The 19,392-nt window shown below is 39.6% G+C and overlaps 1 protein-coding gene across 1 annotated transcript in view; it reads left to right on the top strand.

The window, feature by feature from the left end:
* Positions 1 to 16,264: 16,264 nt before the first annotated feature.
* The window catches only part of LOC138150209 (butyrophilin subfamily 1 member A1-like), a 20,072-nt gene continuing 16,944 nt past the window's right edge, over positions 16,265 to 19,392 (top strand). The window contains exons 1-2 of the mRNA XM_069073651.1: positions 16,265 to 16,280; positions 18,600 to 18,620. Coding sequence (XP_068929752.1) covers positions 16,265 to 16,280; positions 18,600 to 18,620 — 37 coding nt within the window. The remainder of the gene's footprint in view (positions 16,281 to 18,599; positions 18,621 to 19,392) is intronic.

Raw genomic sequence — 19,392 nt, 5'->3', positions numbered from 1 at the left:
ACCCTGACTCTGCCTTCCCTCTCTCTCAAGAAAACTGAGGGTACAGAGGGAAAGAAGAGATGGTGCTTGTCGGGGCAAGGGCTTGGGTAATTCATTTCTCAACCCCTTACAGGGCTTCTGAGATTATCTTGGAAGCTACATGTTCCCCAGAGTAGATATCTTCTTCCTTCCACTCCAACCCACCCACCCCTACCACTTATGGTTCCCAGCCTTCTAAGAAGCTAGAACTGCACTGCTTAATTACATTCTTCCGACTTCTTCAGCCATCTCTGATGGCTCAACTACTTGTTCAAGCATTTTGGATGATTTTACACCTGCCCTTCATATATTAATTCAGACAAAGTAAATGTTTCCTCTCCTGTAGGTGAGCCTCCCCTTTCTTTACATGGTCCCCCACACTCTCCTTCCATCTGAAAAAAAAACAGCAAATCCAATATAACCAACCATGGAGCAAAGCTCTGTAACTCAAATATTTCTCTCACTAAACAAACGAGAAAGGATAAACTTGCCTGGAAATCTATGGCCCATCCCAGATATTGAAGACAGTGGTTAAGAGGGGAACCATTGATTAGAGATTAGCTCAATTCTAGCTCACATTCCCCCAGAATGGGACATCACTAAGGACTATTTCCTACTCCATCTCTTAGCATTCTTCATTGGGACGAAGGTATCGGTGTGCTGGTAAATATTTAACAACCAGCTCTTAAAGTATATGTGGGGGAGAGAATGTGAGCAGGACATACTTTAAGTTTAATGTTCTTTATCAACATTTTCCCCATCAGTTTCTTAAGTTTAGACACTGGATAAAACCTAAATCCAACTCTGATTAGCAGATTGACCATTTTATGCTCACACTGAAAATTTAACAATTGGCTCTTATAAAGTGATAAAAGCTGACCCTAGTACACCCCTCAACTGAGCCCAGAATTAAAATAGGGTGGTTCTTGGGTAGTTTACTGTACAAGATATGGGCAGATGGAAACTGAATGGACAGAATGCCCTGTGGAGACAGGTTGGTTATTCAATTTTCCCTTTCTCTCAGAGGAGACTTTCCTATGATGTCATGGAGAGTAGATTCCAGGACACCTCAGTCTAACTTCAGACTTCCCTCTCCCCCTCAGACTGGAAAAGCTATGCATAGTAAAATACACACATCACACTCATACTTCAGTAAGCTAGAGTAATATCAGAGGTCAAGAGAAGGAATTCACGGATGGGCAGGGACCCCCATAAATTGGGCTATTCATAGACTCTAGGGATCCCTTTGGCCCCAATACCCCATTAATAGAGGAATTCTCCACTTCTAAGTTTGGGACTCAAGAAGAGTCACCCACAAGGAATAAGATTCCTGTCCTGGTTTTTTAAAAATCATGCCATTGCATGCATTTATCTCATTTGTGCCTTCACCAAAGCACTGATCCATAGAGACTACAGGTGTTATCTTGCCCAGTTTACAGGTAAGGAAGCCAAAGATCAGAGAGGGTAAGGGTGTTGTTGCTCATGGTCATGCACACAATAAGGACTCTAAGCAAGATTCAAGCCTTATTGTTGCTATTTCAGTCATGTCTGTCTCCTCATGACCCCATTTGGGGTTATCTGGGCAAAGATATTGGAGTGGTTTGCCATTTCCTTCTCCGGCTCAATTTACAGATGAAGAAACTGGGGCAAACAGGGTTAAGTGACTTGTGGAGGATCACACTGCTAGTAAGTGTCTGAGGCGAGATTTGAACTCATGACAGAGAGTCTTCCTGACTCCAGACCCAGAGCTCTATCCACTGTACCACTTAGCTACCCAGGAAGATTCGAAACTAAGTCTCTCCTAACACCAAATCCAGTCCTTCCACACACCCCCAACCCCCCACCTCCATTATATTACATTACATTTCTGATATAGATGTATTCCTGTCTGTTCAAGTTATTTCACCTTTTTTTCTAGATTCTAGTTTCCTCATTAAAAAAAGAAATTTTCATTAGATGATCTTCAGTTTTCCTTCCATCTCTAGAGCCCTGCAGCCTATGATGGCATGGTTCTAAGGGACTAGGAAGGTGGTGGGTGAATCTTGGTCAGGGTAAATGGCAGAAATATTTCATGAAAGCTTTAAAGCACGGGATACTATCTAAGCAGCAGGAAGACACTATGCATCTAGGGTCAGGTAGAGCAAGCTTACAAATATGAGCAAAGGCTGTTAAAATCATGTATTTGCTCACCCAGAACTTGCCCTGAGTTTCTATAGAATTTTTTACTAGCCTACAATGGAAATGTTATTGAATTCAGTCCAAAGTCTCTGTTGTTCAGGATCAATTTTCATTTCTGATTGAGTTGTGGGCACAGACAGTGGGAAGTCATGCTGTTTGTGTTGAAACCCAGATGAGCTCTCCAAGGAAGCCTGGTTTGCCCTTACTACTACTGACCTCATTATTGAGTCTTGGCTTTCATGCCACTATTGAGTCCAGGCCTCTGGGGAAAAAGCCTTTGGTTCTCTCTTCCACCCCCTCCTCTAGCTGCTCCACCCTCTGCTTCTCTCCTCCACCCCCTCTGGCTGTTCCACCCTGTGAGCTCCAAGTAGCAGATCTCTGTGACAGTGGCCTGTTGTGTGTAGATGGCTGCCCAGTATCCCTGGCTGGACAGGTTGAATAGAAGGTCCAGGACAGAACTGATTATACCCTGTGAGTGGTTTGTTTTCTTTAAATTTGAAGTGGGGCGATTCATCTGTAAATTTAGTGTGGGGCTATGGAGTGGGTATAGGTTTGGAGAGCTGGGAATATAGTCAACTTTTTTTTTAAGCAATTGGGGTTAAGTAACTTGCTCAAGGTTACATGGCCTTTTTCTGGGTGTTATTTCTGCATGTAAAGAGTTATTTCTGGGTGTGGTGCTAAGTATCTGAGCCCGGATTCAATCTCCCAGGTCATCCCGACACTGGGGCCAGTGCTCTTACTTGCCGAGCTACCTGGCCGCCCCCTATAGTCAACTTTTGACATAGTAGTCTTGCACTCTCAAGAAACTGCCTGGTCTTGTAGTAATAATTGTTTATTCATCTATTTAACTCAGTGAAGTATCCTGTGGTTTAAAGAGCATTGAACTTGGAATGTCTTAGCACTTAGCCTCAATGAGCTTCAATTTCCTCATCTGTAAAATGAGGAGAATAAAACACTAAAGGGGCACTCTGGAATAACATCCCAGACTTGGAGCACATCCAATGCATTTCCAATCTTGTCATTTTTATCTCCATGAGATCCTAGCATTTATTCTTTATTCTCTACTCCCATGGACTCCACCCTAGCTTAGGCTTTAATAGCCTCGCATCCGTACTATTACAATAGCATTGTAATAGGTTTCAGACATGGAGTACACTTGTCTAAATTTATGGAGGCAGGTGATGAAATGCCATATAGAGCAAGCAGCAAGGAGATCAGTATGCCTGGTCTCCTCAGACTAGAACACAGAGGACATGTATAATCAGGTAGAAACAAGAGTTTGCAAAGAATTTTAAAATACCAAAAAGAAGAATTTGAATTTTATCCCAGAAATAGTTGAAAATCACTGAAGATCCTTGATCAGCAGAATAATGTGTGCTTTCAAAATTTTAATTTGACAGTTGTATAAAGGAGTAGAGATTATAGCCAAGGCTGTTACACAGTTGGACAGTTAACAAAAGCCAGGAGAAGGTTCCAAGCTGAGATTAAATCTAACCTTTTTTACTGATGCTTTGTTCAGTGCTCATTCAAGATCTGTTGGCCCAGAAAACTGATTTAGAGTTAAGAAATTTCTTGTAACTTCCATTTAACCCATGATTTTGAGCATATATCCCCAAGACAAATTCTGAGGACTCTGGTACCCCTAAATTCACAGGAGCTGTATGGATTTTGTGGTGATAAAACCTGCGTCAACTTCAAGATCCTTTTTAATTTACATGCAGAATGAAGTTGGGTAAAAAAATTTTAAAACAAACAAACTGACAAAGCAAGTGGGCTTTACTCCTTTTATTAGTTATGTCTTCTATCAACAAAAACACCAATTCTCTTTGCATCAACCCAGCACAGAAGTGTTACTTGTACAATTTTTCAAAATCTTTCAAATACATGTTCTTATTTGATTCTTGCAATAGTTCGAAGAAGGGGGGGGGGCAGGAATTAGTATCTCCATTTGACAAATGAGGAAACTAAAGTTCAACAAGATGAAATGATTTGTTAAGGGTCACACATTGAGTTAATGATGAAGACAGAACTATGAACCAGATCTCCTAACTCCCAACTCTTTCCTCTACACCATGTAAAGTGTACCTTAGGCAGCTCCTGGGAATTTGTGAAAGAAAAGGTGGTGAAATGTTCCATACACCTAGCATGTAATCAGTGACACCAAATGGAGCTAATTTTATCCAATTTAGCAAGTATGTATTAAATTCCTACTACTACCAAGATGAAAGATATGATGGAGGCCTAGCCTTGGATAAAGAAAGACACAATTTCAATTCCTGCTTCTGATATATACTCACTGTGCCACTCACCCTCTCACTGAACCCAGGTGACCCTTGATGACTATAAAATACACATGATTTGCCCATATGCATTGGTGGAGGGAGTTTTTCATAATGAGAGTTTTACATATGGATGAAATCATAGGTAAGGGTTAAGGAGAGGAGAGAAGGTTTAGAACAGAAGATGTGGGGTGTGAGTTAGAAAGTCAGTCATGGAACAATACAGAAAAAAATACCTTGTGGTATTGATGGCACAGTCAAAATTAAAGAACAAGTTTATATTTGTACTTGACACAGTCAGCACATTTATGTCTTCTCCAGTGGCATTCAGGCACTGTGGAGTGGTAACAGAGAAGGTATAGGACAAGGCTTTGTCTGGGCATGAGTGTTGCTAGGACAAGGGACAAAAAGAGCAGGTGGCAGCATGTAGTTGAATTACTTAACTATAGGGTTAGGAAAGTGGAGGAAAATGAGGACAGGGGAAGGGTGAAGGTTGCATTCCTGTTGCCTCATTCAACCAACTGCACTTCTCATTTCAGGCAGGAAATCTCTGGGTTAAAAAGTATGGAGCTACAGAGATTGGCGAGAAAGTCAGAAAGAGAAGGTATTTATATACCTAATCAATTGTTCTGGGAACTAGCTGAAGCTCCCACCGAAATAGCTTTTGCATGGCTTGGACCACCAGAAGCAGAAAAGGAAATACCACAAGATATGCCTGAAAATTGGGCTGTTGGAGTAGCCTCCACATCACCAGAAACTGTATACATTCAGCAAGGATGCCGCTATTATGGGAGAAAGAGATAGAAAATTACCAGTAGCAGAAAAATCATTAGAGATGGAGTCAATGACAATTGTGTGGATTGGAAAAGAGAGAGAAATATGGGGTTGGAGAAGATGGATCGGAGAAGGGAAAAACTGAATTTCTGGGAGACATTTTGGTTATTTAAGTGGTTTAGTTGAGAGATATTGTTTCTGAATCAGGGTGGTAACCAAGTGAAAAGAGAGAATGGAATCGATGCAAAAGATATGGCACCTAATTGGATATAGGGAGTTTTGCTCTATCACTTATTAGATGTATAATATCAGAAAAGACACTTTATCTCTATGAGATTCCATTTTCTTATTTATAAAGCGCAATAGGTGATTATGATATTATACAAAATAACAGGTTTGAAATTACTTTGGAAACCACACATCATGATATAAATGTGAATTTATATCTCATGATCATCATTATGGTCTGTGATGTCAAAGTTATGCTACTCACTCTTAGATTGGTGCTGTGGGAAGTCCATCCCTGTACTAATCTCTGTCTTCTGGAACTGGGCATTTGAAATGAACCACCTGGCCAAAAGATGTCTTCTCTTCTCTCTCTCTTTCCAGGTCAGAATCACCATCTTTGGACCAGTTCTGGTGTCCTTGAGTCCTGACCCAAGGAAAATGTTGAATGAGGCTGGTATCATTGTAATCTCTCTTTTGCTGCTGACCATAATACCCAAAGGTAGGAGCTTCTTTCCCACTTTTTAATTCTTCCATTTATTCCTTCTTGATGGATCTATAGATCCTGGACTTGAGTTATAAACTTAAAATAATTTAACATACACTCCTTTCTCAAACTAGGAGAGAACTTAGTCCAACTCTAGAAGACAAGAAAAATAAATTGTGAAGTTGCTGCCAAAGTAACTCCTGGCAAGGTTATGGAAGAGCAAATGTTGAAAAAGATCCTGAGAGATGAACTTGGAGGTTTCAGTAGCTGCCTTGTATTGAGGATAATGTCCACTCTTCAAAGAATGAGCTAATTCAATATGTATAATAATAATAATAATAATAAGTAACATTTTTATAGTGCTTAGTATGTGCCAGACACTGTGCTGGATGCTTTACAATTATTATCTTATTTGATCCTCATAGCAATCCTGGGAGTTAAGTGCTACTATTACCCCCATTTTACAATTGAGAAAACTGAGACAGAGATTAAATGACTTACCCAGGGTCACACAGCTAGTAAGTATCTGAGACCAGATTTAACTCAAGTCTTCCTGACTCCAAGCCCAGAGTTCTAATCACTTAGGCACCTTTACAGTGTTACCTTATCCATGAAAGGGAAATAATATTACTTATATCACCAATCTCATGGGTTATTTGGAAAAAAAATATGAAAGCCCTACAAAGTATAAGTTTAAGGAGGACCCATGAGACTCTCCCTAAAGCATGCTCAGAGTTGCCTTTCCTGGTTCTGGATGACAATGTGGCAACTTTAGGTTCTGCTTCATGGGGTTGTTCTTATTATATCAATTATTATCTCTCTTATCCAAGGGTTCTTATCTTGGGGTCTATGGATATATTTCAAGGGTTCTGAAATTGCAACTTTATTTCAATATACTTGAAATTTGTAATCCTAAGAATTTTCTTTTATGCATTTAAAATATCATTTTGCAAATTAGAGAGGGGCAGAGTCAATATGGCTGAGTAGAAGCAGGACCTCCATGCGGTTCTGGCTTCCACCTTCCCCAATCCATGTAAAAAGGGGACTCTGAACAAACTTTGGAACTGCAGAACCCACAAAATGACACAGAGAAGCTAACCTCCCACTAAGGACAGCCTGGCAGGCCAGCAGGAATCAGCCAGCACAACGCTCTGGGAGCCAAGCCCAGGCCCACGTAAAAGCCAGAGGTTTTAGGCCCAGGGCGGGCCTGACCAGCCACCAGCTGGAGGGACTTCAGATCACCAGCAGCTGTGGCCATTTCCAGATTTATCAACACATAAATGGGAAGAACAAGGTGAGAGGTCAGTGCAGTCTGGACTTTGGGACCAGTAGTTGGGAGAGCATCGGCTTTTGCCCCCATGGCAAGAAGCTGCTGAGACACCCAGCACAGCCAGTACCACATGGCAACTTCAGCTCTTGGCCTGCAGACTGTAGGGGGACCAAGTGATCAGTCTGAGGGGTAATCGCTCTTGCTTTAACCTGCTTAGATCTAGATTGCAGTCTAGGGTGGAGATCCTGGGGTATGTGACCAGCTTGCTAGAGCATGTGGAGGCTTTAGAGAGGGCACCCATCTAATACCTCTGGCAGCTGAGAAAACCCCAGTGTTTGGCATGAAAGCTCCCCTGTCTGGTGGCAGAGTCCTACTGTGACAAAAAGCCCAGGGGTCAAATGACTGAGGGGCGATGTGAGCAGGCAAAGGAAACAAAGTAAACAGAAGATTCCAACATTAGACTCCTATTTGGGGGACAAAAAGGAGCAAAGCGTGGAACAGGAGGAAGACAGTGAAGTCAGAACTCCTGCACCAAAAGCTTCAAAGGAAAATACGAGCTGGTTACAGGCCATAGAGGACCTTAAGAAGCAGATAAGAGAAGTGGAGGAAAAATTGGGAAGAGAAATGAGAACGATGCAAGAAAATTACAAAATGAGAGTCAAGAGCCTGAGGAAAATAACACCTTAAAAAACAGACTAACTCAATTGGCAAAAGAGGCTCAAAAAAGGCAATGAGGAGAGAAATGCCTTAAAAAGCCAAATTTGCCAGATGGAAAAAGAAGCTCAAAAGTTCAATGAGGAGAATCATTCCTCAGATTTAGAATGGAGCAAAGGGAAGCTAGTGACTTTATGAGAAATCAAGTTGCTGTTAAACAGATCCAAACAAATGAAAGAATAGAAGGCAATGTGAAATATCTCGCGGGAAAAACAACTGACCTGGAAAATAGATCCAGGAGAGATAATTTTAAAATTATTGGACTGCCTGAAAGCCATGATCAAAGTAAGAACCTACAAATCATCCTCCAAGAAATTCTCAAGGAAAATTTCCCTGATGTTCTAGAACCAGAAGGCAAAATAGAGGTTGAAAGAATCCACCGATCACCTCTTGAAAAAGATCCCAAAAAGAAAACTCCTAGAAATATTATAGCCAGGTTCTGGAATTCCCAGATCAAGGAGAGAATATTACAAGCAGCCAGAAAGAAACAATTTGAATATTGTGGAAACAAAATCAGGATAACACAGGATCTGGCAACTTCTACACTGAGGGATCAAAGGGCCTGGAATATGATATTCCAGAGAGCAGAGGAGCTGGGATTAAAACCAAAATCACCTACCCAGCAAAACTGAGTATCATGTTTCAGGGGAAAATATGGTTATTCAGTGGAATAGAGGACTTTCAAGCATTCTTAATGAAAAAAGCAGAATTGAATGGAAAATCTGACATTCAGATACAAGAAGCAAGAGAAGCTTGAGAAGTGATCTCTCATTGATCATTCATTCTGCACAAACAAGTCTGTCGATGTCAATAAAGGTGGACAAAATGAGATGGGAGGATATTGAAGATAAAAATAATTGTGGGGGCGGCCAGGTAGCACAGCGAGTAAGAGCACTGGCTCCAGTGTTGAGAAGACCTGGAGATCGAATCCTGGGCTCAGACACTTAGCACCCACCCAGAAACATCTGGCCGTGTAACCTTGAGCAAGTTACTTAACCCCAATTGCTTAGGGGTGGTCAGGTGGATCAGCGAGTAAGAGCACCGGCTCCAGTGTCAGGATGACCTGGATCAAATTTGGGCTCAGATACTCAGCACCACACCCAGAAATAACTGGCCGTGTAACCTTGAGCAAGTTACTTAACCCCGATTGCTTTAAAAAATAAATAAATAAAAATAATTGTGGAAGACTGAAGCATACTGGCCACATTCAACTCAGCACCAGGATCTGAACCTCAAACTGGAAAGCTTGTTTACCCTTTCTAAACAATAGATCTTACTCAGTAGCCTAACTTTCAGTGAGCCCAATTGGTATGAAATGATATGATGCTAACAAATTCACTCTGAATACTAATAATGATGTATATATGCAAAATTTCCAATTCATTCAAATCCATTTTAAACTTAGTCTGACACTAAGAAACATTAGATTTCCTGATATTTAATAATGTTTATTATGTTTGCATATAAGCTCAAAAGTCAATGCAAAAAACAATACTGTGGTTTTATCTTCAGGTTATCTGAAGATAGCAATAGTTTCCTAAATATTATCTTCAGATAAGTTGAGACTATTATCTATAATGATTAAAAGTAAATATAAACATAATAAATGATTAAAATATAAGATGATTATGACAAATAATACAATGACTTGACATCCAGGTTATCCTTTGCAGCAAATAGGCAATTCATTTGGCATTTGTTTAATTGTATAATTTAATCTCCATATAAACAACATAGTTTTTTTTTCCTTTAAAAGAGTAAAGCCAAAATTGCTTAAAGCTAACAAAAGCTATGGTGACATTAGGTTGACATTCAAAGTTGTTCCTTAGCAAAATGATGAAAGAAATTTTGACTTGATATAGTGCATATAATATAAAGAGTTTTGGGCTTAAAATATTTAAATATTATTTGAATTTAGCAAAACATGAGCAAGATCGTAATATCAAAGTGCTAAACAGTAAGGACTGTCTTAAAAATCACTGCAAATAAACCATAAAAGAACTTCATGTATAAGTGACATGTATTATACAAATGGTTAATTAATAAAAAGACACATTATAAATATATGTATATATAACCTGTTCTATGTATGTATATGTGTGTGTATAGTTTTCTAATTGGTGTATCCAAGCCACTGTGAACATCCCATTTGATCACTGTAACACAGCTCCCAGGAACTGGCAGTCACTGCAATAAATACAGGCAAAGCTATAACAATATAAAATAAAATATCGTTTTGAGAAGTCCAGAAGTTTCTGATAATACTGGCTGCCAAGGGGGTCCATGACACTGGAAACGTTTAGCATCTCTGTTCTGACATGTTTTTACCACAGTGGTCTCAAATTGGATCTCCATTTTTATTTCCATTGGTGCCTCCTGAAACTAGGTTTGAGTTCTTCAAAAAGTACTTTACTAGAAAAAACTAAGACACATACAGTAATCAATCAAGCAATCAATTAACAAGCATTTATTAAGAAATGCCTACTATATACCAAGCACTGATCTAGGTGCTAAGAATACATAGATAATACATAAAACAATTCCTACTTTCATGGAGCTTACATTCTCAATGGGGGGGGGGGGGGGGGAAGGAAAGAAACTTACCAAATAACAGACTTTAGAAATCTTAAGACTTTCCTAGTCATGTGAAGGGGGAAATCTATGCAAATAATCATGATGAAAATAGAAAGGGCAGAAGATATTTTGTATTGGATCCTCCAACTTCCGAAGTCAATCTCAAGTTGTAATAAAGCCTGCACATTTCTGCAAGGTTCTACCTACTTCCTCTCATCTCCCCAATCAAGAAAATGTTCTTCTGAAACCAGTGATGGTTGATGGCACCCCATATACATTAAATATACAGCTATTATACCTAAATGTAGTTCTTACCGATAAAGTATTATTTTTCATGTGACTCTGCTCTATATGGAGAAAGTACATAAGATAATGGAAAGTCAGTCTCAATGAGAGTGAAGGGGACAACCCCTGCCAATCAACACCCATTCCTCTAAAATATAGGGAAGAGAATCTTATTTTGGAGTTAGTAAAAAGGGTCCCACCCTAAATTTTTTGCTTAGGGAACCAAGAATTCCAACTATATTACTGCTATTCTCTATTTGCAAAATATCCTTTGATAAACTAGAATTTATTTAATTGTTCTCTCTATCTATCTCTCTTTCTCTCACACACACACACGTCTATCCTTCTGAGCTTATATTATAGGATTACAATATAGGATTATCAAATCCTATATTTTGCAAAATAGGCCTTTCCTGGTTCCCCTCTTCTCCTCCCCATCCTCCAGATTACCCTCCATTTTATTCATACATACATATAAAAACATATATGTATGTATATATAAACTTGTATATAGTAATTTGCATATTTCCTATCCTTATGGAACATTTAGGTGGCACAATGAATAGAGTACCAGGCCTGAAGTTAGGGAAGACTCATCTTCTTGAGTTCAAATATGGCCTCAGACACTTACTAGCCATGTGACCCTGGGCAAGTTGCTTAACCCTGTTTGCCTCAGTTTCCTCATCTATTAAATGACCTAGAGAAGGAAATAACAAATCATTCCAGTATCTTTGCCAAGAAAACCTTAAATGGAGTCATGAAGAGTTGACCATGACTGAAACATGACTGAATAACTTCCCCATTAGAATATTAGCTCTTTGAAAGGAGAGACTGTTTTTGCCCCCCTTTTTGTATCCCTAGCATTTAGCATTGTTTTTGGAACATGGTAAGTTCTTATTGACTACAAAGACTGTATGATCAAATAAACCCCTCAGTTCCCAAAAGGAAAAGTCATTTTGGTAGAAAAGATTCAATGAACTGTCATCTCTTAAGTTTTTCTGTGTTGGCAGGGCTAGAAAATTAATTACTTTGTCTCCTGATGTCATTAGAAGGAAGGAGGCTTAGGTTGTGATATATTTAGGATTCTTTTGGAAGGAAAAACTTTGTGTACTTAAGCCCATAAGCAATGCCATTCTGAGTCAGTCCTAAGTTTACCCAAAAGAATATCACTAATCACTAATAATGGCTCTGCTATTAGAGGAGAAAATGTATGGGAGGACACAGTTACCGTCCCTGATGTTAACCTCAAAGATGTAGGATAGTTTCCTAATTTCCTCTTTATAATCCCATTGCATCTGAAGTTTTAAGAGAGTTATTCCCCACTCTGATCCCCACCTCCACCCAATTCATCACTATGAAATGAAATGCATTCTAGGACCTCTTAAGCAGCACTGAGTTGAAAACTCCAAATTCAATTCCATTTAACCAAAAATCAAATGAGTACAGACTTTGCACACTGTGGTCAGGTAGGTATTATAAGGGATACAAAAATCAATGACCCAATTACCGTGAAGAAGTCTAATAATAGAGGCCAAGACACGGATACAAATAAATGGAATATAAAATAGAACTTGAAAGCTTATGAAAGATGTTCAAATTAAACAAAATTAGACTATAAAGAAGGGAGGGATCATGGCCAACTAAGGGAACTAGAGAAGATTTTCTGGAGGATACAGTATTTAAACTGGGTCTTGAAGGGAAGGTAGGGTCTAAACTGCCAGAGTGTGGGAAAAGAGACCAAGAAGGAGAAGGACTGACTGGACCTGTGATTTCACTGACAAAGGCAATTCCTAGATGAGGAAATTCTCCCTACTGATGCAGGCTGATACTCTTAGAGAGCTGCCTTGTGTATCCAGGGATACACAAACAATAACTTCAGAGGCCAGCCTTGAATCCGGGTCTTCCTGACTCTAAGTTCCCTCAATATCTACTAGGCCACACTGCCTCTGACATTGGGGAAGTAGGGAGGGATAGCATGAGTCAACAAAGAGCCAGTTTCTGCCTTTCAGAGCTTATCTTCATTGGCAAGGACAGAAATCTCATAGGGTCAAACTTCTTGTCTTCCCTATAAGTCTTCTTGGTAATTATCTTGCATAGATAATTTTGCAGTGATTGGCCCTACCTATCTCATTCTAGCCATATTGAGAGAAGATAGTATGTTGGCCTGTTCCTTCCCTCCCACGAGGAGGGAACATGGTATTCATGTGGTCCTGCTCCCACTTTCCCCACACTTGTTTATCAGGTTGGGTCTGACGTGGCCAGATAATAGATGAAGGAGTTCAAAGGGAAGACTAGAGTGGTGAGGGCATCATTGCTGAAGGAAGCATGATTCTGTACATACATCACAGGAGCTGGGATTCACATGAGATTGGAGACTCCCTTTGAAGTGATTTCCAAATCAAGTATGGAATTTTTCAAACATCAATCCAATGCGATCCATTTCAATAAATATTTTTAAGTATGGGGGGCAGAGCCAAGATGGTGGAGTAAAAGTAGGGACTTGCTTGAGCTCTCCCCCAAACCCCACCAAATACCTGTAAAAATGACTCTACACAAATTCTGGAGCTACCGAACCCACAAAATGACAAAGCAAATATTTTTAAATGCTGGGTGAGGGGATGGGCACAAAGCTAAGAATTAAATAGTCTCTATCTTCAGTAGGGAATATTTCATCCTGATATTGCCTTGGGGTAGCCATATCTGTTACCACAAATAAGAATAGCAACTTTTGCCGAGAAATGATTCTGAGGTTTTCATTGCAATCTTATTTCTTTAAAAATGTGATAGGATTGGCTGAGGTTTTATTTTGTTTTTGTCTAGAATACATATATACAAATATGTTCATATATTGTATTATTATGTATAAAGTATATTTATAAGCAAATACATAAAAACATATTATATGTGTATGTTATATATGTATATGTACATATATACATAAATGTGTTTATATTTATCCACTATGCACGTACGACTATACTATTAATTTGCTGCATAATATTAATGAAAAAAGCTACCCTATGCTTTAAAGGATGAATAACATTTCAACTGGTGGAGATAGAAAAAATCTTACAAATAAAGATAATAGTATCAAATGAGGACTTGATCTCTGCCTTTCAGAGTTTACTCTACTTATAACCGGATGTAGGAGGGGTAACAGCACATAAGATATGTTAAGATCTGGGTTCCAGTCTTGAAATTGATATTTACTATGACATTGCTATTTACTAACTATGTGACCTTGGACACATGTCAACATTCTTCAATCAGAGATTTCCATGAAACCTTTTAAATTCTCCCACCTTTATCCGACCACCTCCCGAACCTTTTTATCTCTTATAATAACCTCTCTTCAGAATAAATGGGAAAGAGGTTTTTATGATTTATGGGCATGACAGGTCTTTATTAAAACCACAAATGATTGGCTCATATCAGAAATCAATGATAAATATGAACATAGCATAAATATGAACACTGTAAGAAGTGAATCTGTAGATTACATGGAGAAGGATGTCATGGGCCACACTTAGAAAATCACTTCCTGCAGCTGTCACAGAAAAAAAGAAAGAAGGAAAAGAAACCATGCAACAAAACGGGGAGAAAATTTTATTTCCCAGCAGATATATTAACTCTTTACTTCTTCTACCTTCTTCTGTTCTCTTTGTTAAGATGTCAGATACTAAAGGTTCTCTCTATCTCAAAGTCATCAGAAGAAACTGCTCCAGATTCCCAGCTCCATTTTGACCATGATCTTACTGGGTGAGCTTAACAAGGACTGCTCCCCTCTCTGGCCCTCTCAGTCTCCCCATCTAATGAAAATAACAACTTCTGCTCCTCCCTATTTGCCAGAATCCTTGGACACTTTATTTGTCCTTAGGCAAAGGACAAGTTTGAGGTTACATGAAACTGGTAATGAGGAAGCTAGTACAAACACAAGTTTCACAGAACAGAAAACAGGCAAAAACAAAAACACTCATACACACACACTACATGGCAACACAGACAGAGATTTGGCCATACATAAGGCTAGGGTCACTCATGTGAGGGAAATGTGTACTATGGAAAAGATCTTGTGGGTCTGAGCAGTAAAGGGTTTTTTTTAATAGTATTTTATTTTTTCTAATTACGTACAAAGACAATTTTCAACATTCATTTTTTGAAAGATTTTGAATTCTAAATTTTTCTTCCTCCCTTCCCTCCCTCCTCCCCCAGAATCAAAATGAATCAGGACAGTAAAGAAGTAAAGGTTGTTATTGCATATAAGTCTATAGTCATTAGGACCACTTTGTCTAAGTGATACTATATTGGAGTCCTATCATTTATAACTACAACATTAAATGATATATTTCAAAAGGAGTTCCATCGCTTTCCCTCTTGCCACCCACCTGTCGCCATCAGGGTCACAAATGCATTGTCCGAAATGACATCTATCCCCAAAGGGCACAAGCCCATGGCTGCCTTCACTGAAGTTTGGTTTCTGTTCCTTACATCTGCTTGGGAAGATCTGAGGATGGAGGGACCAGAAAAGGGTTCCCTTTCCTCCATGAAGTTCATGCTCATGACAGGGATAGATTGTTCTATGTGAAGGCAGAAGTAGTGTTCAGATAGCTCTGCAGGAAATATGTCCTGCTTAGTCCACAAATCCCTTGTCTTGGGCCATTTTTGTAACCTAACATTTTTCACAGGAGAGAGACTACTAATGATGCTAAAATCAAGAACCTTTTATTTATTGTATCTTAACTCACACAAGAAAAACTTGTGTGTGGCTTAACATGAATAATAGTCCTTTGGGACACGAGGAAATGAAGGTAGAACTCAAATAGGGGAGAAAAGAAAGGACAAGGATATAACCAGATTATGTTCATTGGGAAGAAAATACAATTAGCTTTCCAGAGGTGCAGGAACCATCACTGATTGTCCCAGTTGGAGAGGCCAGCAGCTCATGCTAGATTCTTGACATTCTTCTTAGCTCATTACTGGGATCTTACAAAGCAGGGTTATTACAAGATGAGGAAAGGGAGGAACTCAGTGCCTCACAGAGGGGGGAAGGGACTTCTCAGGCCTTTCTGATTGGTTTCCCATTTCTGATGGCACAGACAGCGAGAGGCCAATTACTGAAGCTGCATAAGGCATGGGTATTTCTAACTTGATAGAAAGCAGGCATTTCATAAAATTAGCCTAGAACAGAGACAACCTATTGCAAAAAGAGCTAGGTGCAGAAAACTCAAAATTTTTCTGAATTGCCACATCCAACCTCAATCAAGGAGTGCTGGCCATTTCCATAACAGTTCAGTGCCAACAGTTCAGTTCACTTACCAGATGGTAAGTGGCAGGGAAATATCATGAGTTTTCCACTGGGAGAAGTGAGGAGCTAATTAACAATAGTTAACATTTATATAGCACTTCCTATGTGTCAGGCACAATACTAAGTGCTTTACAATTATTATCTCACTTGATTCCATGACAACCCTGGGAGGTAAGAGCTATCATTATCCTCATTTTATAGATGAAGACACTGAGGCAAACAGAAATTGAATGATTTGACTGGGGCCATATAATTAGTAAGTATCTGAGACTGGATTTTAACTCAGATCTCTCTGACTCTAGGTCCAACACTGTCCCCTAATTGTAGAGAGGTTTAAAAAATAAATTCCATGAAGAGCAGAAAACAACATCCACATAAAGTTTCGGTGCTAAAGTTCAGCTGGGGATGGAGAGTCAAGATGGCAGGGTAGAGGCAGCAACCCAGTCAAACTCTCCCAACATTCCCCTCCAAACAACTTTAAAATAGTGCCTCAAATAGAATTCTGGAGCAGAATAGCCAACAAAAGGTCAAGGTGAGACATTTTTCCAACCTGAGGGAGCTAAGGAGGTCAGCAGGAGAGGGTTTAGATACTGGGGTAGAGGCCGATCAGGACTGTATGTGGTGGCAATACTAGCCTCGACTGCACTGGCAGCTGCCACTTTGGGAAGCCCAGACATCAAGGGGGTGAGAGAGATGTTAAGAGACACTTTGCTGGCACTACGTGTAGGACTTGGCTCGTTTGGCAACTTATATGCCAAACATAGTTGACCCAGACAAGTTCTGGGTCACAGTTACAGGGCAGAGAGGCAAGCACTTGCCTTCTCAGTGAATGGGGAAGGGACTGTAGGGCAGAAGAGAATTTAGAGCTCTCAATTTTTAAAAAATGTTAAAATAATCAATAAATTTAGAAAATAAAACTCAGCTAGGACAACTAGGAGTTTCCTGGTATTATCACATTGTAGTTACTACTCATCTAAAAGTATTAGAATGTGTTATACCATATCTCCCTCTGGTTTTTCATGTCTTACACTTAACTGAATAGAAACAAACAGGTAATAAGAAAGGGTCCTTTGGGGGCAGCTAGGTGGTGCAGTGAATAGAGCACCGGCGCTGGAGTCAGGAGGACCTGGGTTCAGATCCAGCCTCAGACACTTAACACAAAAACTAGCCGTGTGACCCTGGGCAAGTCACTTAATCCCAATTGCCCTCCAAAAAGCAAAAAAATAAATAAAATAAATTTTTAAAAGAAAAAGAAAGGGTCCTTTGCTTAGAATCAGAAGACCTGGATTTCATCTCATTTGTGTCACTTGTTAGCACTCAGCTCAAGGCCTGGCATGTTTAATAATACATGCTAGTTGACTATGTAGCCTTGAACAAGTCACTTAAATTCCTTGAATGATGGTTTCCTTAGCTATAAAATAAGGGGCTGAATTACACAGTCTTTCAAGTCCCTTCCACTTCCAGAATTTTCTGAGTTTATTCCAAATGGCACAATATATATGAAAGCTTTTAAGCATGCTTATGACACTGGCATCATTATTATTTAAATTATTTTAATAATTTTAGTGGAAATAATTTGAAAGTAAAGATTGTGACAGTTCTAAAGTAATGTGACCTTGAAGCTGAATCGGCAAGATAGGACCCTGAAATGATGAAGGGAGGAGGATCAATGAGGGATGAAGCAAGGAATTGGGATAGCTACATGGATAGTGGATAGAAAACTGTGCCTGGAGTCAGGAAGACTCATCTTCCTGAGTTCAAATCTGGCCTCAGACATTTACTAGCTGTATGACCCTAGGCAAGTCACTTAACCCTGTATGCCTCAATTTCCTCATTGGAAAAATGAGTTGGAGAAGGAAAAGGCAAACCACTCCAGTATCTTTGCCAAGAAAACCCCAAATGGGGTCACAAAGAGTTGGACATGACTGAACAAAAACAGCAACTAAAAGGAAGGAATCCTTTCAGAACCCTTATGGATACTACAAATGTAGCCATGCTGTCTCTAATGTACATATAATTCTATTTTTGGACATATTTAGCCTGGGGGGGGTGGAAGACTTGGGGTGAGGGGAGGTTTTCAGTAAGAAGACAAAAATGTTGTCTTTATGTGAAAGGTTGTCATAAAGAAGAAGGATCAGATCTGTTTTGCTTGGACCCAGATAACAGAGACAGGACAGATGGGGCAAAAATAGTAGGATGAAAGATTTTAGCTCAATATTAAGGGAGAAATCTCCTTAATAATTAAAGTTATCTAATATTAGGAAGGCTCCTTGTTTGAGAAATGAGCTCCTGAAAGACCATCAGAAGTAATCCTTGCATGGTATGAGAAGTTAGCCAAAATAATTTTCATTGTCCCTTTCCACATAGACTTTATGGGAATTCCTTAGGAATTGAGCATATCTGTAAAGAAACAAGCCTTTGTTGCACACCCCAGGGTGTGCTTTTCCATATGTAAGTACTTTGAATTTTTTTTCTCTATCTCTTTTTCAGATAAACTGCATATGGAGCTTGGTAAGTCCAGCTTGTGCCCCCATATACCCAATCCCACACTCCCACTTCCCCTAAATTGAAGGGTACATATATACTGGATAGCCTCTCTCTGAACTGACACTGATTCAAATTAGATTCTGTTATATGTCTGTAATGGGCATTTCTAATTTCTCCAGATATTGATCATCACTATTCAGGGAATCCTAGCCATCCATTGCAGAGACAAGGCTTTGGGGAGAGAGGGGAGTAGCACTGAACAGCCATCCAGGATATTCTTACATTGCAACAGTTCCTGTATTCCCAGAACATGTATGAAGGCCACCATTGTCCTTAGTGGCCTTCCTTCTGAGCAGCCATCCACTTGTGACCTTTAAAAAATTTGAGAGACATACTTTCTGGGTAATTTAACCATTTTATTAATAATGTCAACAAAGGTCAGTGACACTCTCTAATGCCAAAGACAATAATGGAGGTAGACTCACGGCTTATATGTCCTGGGAAGAGGGGTGTTCTTGAGGGTAGCAATCAACTCTGATTGGTTAATAATTAATTAGAGGTGGACTCTACAAAAAGAAATGAGCTCACTCCAATGAGGGACTAAGAGTGACATCATGTCACAGAGAGACTATCCCTAAACCCAGACCACCCACCCCTAGCTTTGGGCAATCTAGACAAAGAATCCATATCCCCCATGCAAGCTTAAGCTAATGCACCCATGCACTCTCTCTCCCTCTCTCTCTCTCTGTCTCTCTCTGTCTCTCTCTCTCTCCTCTCTCTCTCTCTCTCTCTCTCT

The sequence above is a fragment of the Petaurus breviceps genome, unplaced genomic scaffold (genome assembly GCF_028583685.1).
Source record: "Petaurus breviceps papuanus isolate PSGF00001 unplaced genomic scaffold, PetGlider_PUasm1.0 90865, whole genome shotgun sequence".
Lineage (NCBI taxonomy): Eukaryota > Metazoa > Chordata > Mammalia > Diprotodontia > Petauridae > Petaurus > Petaurus breviceps.
Note: the sequence above shows the minus strand (reverse complement) of the source record. Positions and strands in the feature narration are given on the sequence as shown.